Raw genomic sequence first — 2486 nt, 5'->3', positions numbered from 1 at the left:
GCAGAGGCGGGGGCACAGTCTGAGCTGAGGAGGCCCCTGGCCGGAAGGTGGGGGACAGCAGTCCTGGGGAGCGGGTGCCAGCCTCTGCAGGGCCCTGGCTCACATCCAGGGGCAGCATCTGAGTTGGCCGGGGCAGGACAGGATCCTCAGGGCTGCTGCGGGGGGCCTCGGGCCTGGCTCTGAAGGAGGGGGAGAGCCGGGGGTCTGGGGGAGATTGGATCAAAGATGGGGAGACCACAGGACTGGATGCCTGAGCTGGAGGCTGACGATGCCCTTCAGAAGCGGGGAGAGACCTAAGGGCGGGGGCATCCCTCTGGTTAGCTGGTGTTGGTCCCACAGAGGCCGGGGCTGATGCCATGGATGCTGGAGCCAGGGTCTGTTCCTGAGAGGGCGACAGAATTGGACTGGGCATTGGGACAGAGCTGGAGGGAGGCTGCGGGCGCTGCTCCTCAGGCGCCAGGGCCAGGCTCAGGCCGGAAGTGGCCAGTGCTGGCTTGGGTTTCACGGAGGCAGGTACTGTCTGCTTCTGGTCCCTAGACATCGGAGCCAGCCTGGGCCCCAGGGTGGCTGGGGGCAGCCGTGGCACGTCTGGGACAGACATCACCAGCTGCCCCGGGGATGCCGGAGCCAGGATGGAGCCTGATGGAGCTGGAAGAGGCTTCGGCGCAGCCGCGGCAGACATCACCAGCTGGGCCACGCATACCGGGGCCGGGCTGGAGCTGTGGCAGGTGAGAGCTGTGTTCTGCCCTCCAGGGGTAGCCGGCGGAGCCAGGAGGGGTCGAGGAGACGCCAGAGCCAGCCTTGCCCCCTCCAAGGAAGGTGGCACAGCAGCACGTGGCCCCAGAGGTGCCAGAGCCAGCCTTGGTTCCAGGGGCACTGGCGCTGCGCTCTCCTTGGCCAGGAGCTGAAAACTCGAGTCCACCTTGTAGAGGACAAGGTAAAGACACAGGGTAACCCTAGCCAGTGGCTTGAGCCCCGACTTCCGTGTGAGACCCCAGAAGACCCCATCTAGCTAAGAAAGGTACAGCTTTCCAAGGAAGTTCTTCCTCATGTCTTACCTCAATCCATCCTGCTGCAAATCAGCTTCTCTTTGGCAGGGAAACAGGACACTGAACCGTATCCCCTCCCTCAATTCTGACACATCTTTCAGAGTCAGGGAAACTAAGACGCCTGACTCCAGCGAGGCAGAGTGTAGTCCGAACCTTCCTGGCTGGCACCCACTCCTTGGCCACCCTGGAGTGTTGAGGGGGCTGGAGCCTGCTTTCCTGGGCAAATTCCCTGCCATCTCTGCTGCTCCCATGGTCAAGGGCTTCTGGCCTGACACCCCACATCTGCTCACTCTGGACACCCTAGGTCCAGGCTGCTCAATCCCTTCCTTCTTCCGCAGCTCCCAGGAGCCCTCAGGTCCCCCCAGCACACATTTCACACCGTGGTCACGGCCCTCTCTGTCCTCCTCACCCATCCCGGAATCCCATGCAGGAGCCAGAGCCCGGGCTGAGCATGGCCACGTCTATCCCAAGCCCAGCTCTGTGCGACCTTAGCCAAGTACCTCCAGCCCAGGGCCTCAGTTTTCCTGTCTGTAAAACAAAGGAGCTTGGTGAAGGGTCCCTGGCCACACCTGGTTCCTGGAATACCTTAGTCTCATTTTTTCCCCCTGCATTTATGAGCCCAACGTTTGCTAGGATTCTACTTGGGCCCCACAGAATATCTCTCTTCGCCCAGTGAGAGTCTAACATTCAGAGAAAGCCCGGCATTCTGTTGATTCTGGCGTCACACCTCTCTGTGCCCAGGTTATGCCCTCTTACCCTCCTCACCTTCTCTCCCACCCATGAGGATCGGCAAGCAGCCTCCTTCTGTCCAGCAGGTAGAATGGGGGTCACCCGGCCCCTGGAGGGACCTCTTTTTTTCTGCCCCATCTGTCTCCTGTTTCTTGTCCTCTGCCAGCGAGGGCAGAAGATTTACATTCGCCCTGGGGTGGCCCCATGCCTGCCTCCAGAGATGCGGTGTGCCTGCATCCCGTGCCCTTCTCGGTCCAGAGAACCTGAAACTCTGCCTCCACACCCCCCCCCAACCCCCAAACTCAGCCCGTTAAGGCTGCATTTTGGGCATCCTCCCTGGCTTCAGGTATCCCACTGTGCACCCACCACCACCACCAGCAGCAGCAACCACCACACCGCCTCCAGCACTAACAACTTAGACATCCCAGATGTCACAGTTTTAGTCTTCGGGCACAAGCCTCCTCATTTTGCATTGGCTCAGAGAGAACAAGCAACTTGCCCAAGGTCACACAGCAGAGCTGGAGCCCAGTTAGGTCCCCCAGCACCACCAGCCCAGTGTCCTCCTGGGGGCTCCTGGAGAGAGCTAACTCCATTTCTCGCTGGATGTCCCATCATGACCCCCGCAGGCCCCGGGGGGCCCTGTTCACCCAAGCCCCGCTCAGTGGACAGCGGGGAGTGCCAGCCCTCAGCCAGGGGCACTGGGGTGCC

At 61.5% G+C, this 2486-nt stretch overlaps 1 protein-coding gene across 1 annotated transcript in view; it reads right to left on the bottom strand.

Annotated features, from left to right (window-relative positions):
* INPP5J (inositol polyphosphate-5-phosphatase J) overlaps window positions 1-2486 on the bottom strand; it is a 30095-nt gene that overhangs the window by 26863 nt on the left and 746 nt on the right. The window contains exon 2 of the mRNA XM_015562839.1: window positions 3-922. Within this exon, the coding sequence (XP_015418325.1) occupies window positions 3-922 (920 nt within the window). The remainder of the gene's footprint in view (window positions 1-2; window positions 923-2486) is intronic.

This window comes from Myotis davidii, unplaced genomic scaffold (assembly GCF_000327345.1).
Source record: "Myotis davidii unplaced genomic scaffold, ASM32734v1 scaffold478, whole genome shotgun sequence".
Classification (NCBI taxonomy): domain Eukaryota; kingdom Metazoa; phylum Chordata; class Mammalia; order Chiroptera; family Vespertilionidae; genus Myotis; species Myotis davidii.
Note: the sequence above shows the minus strand (reverse complement) of the source record. Positions and strands in the feature narration are given on the sequence as shown.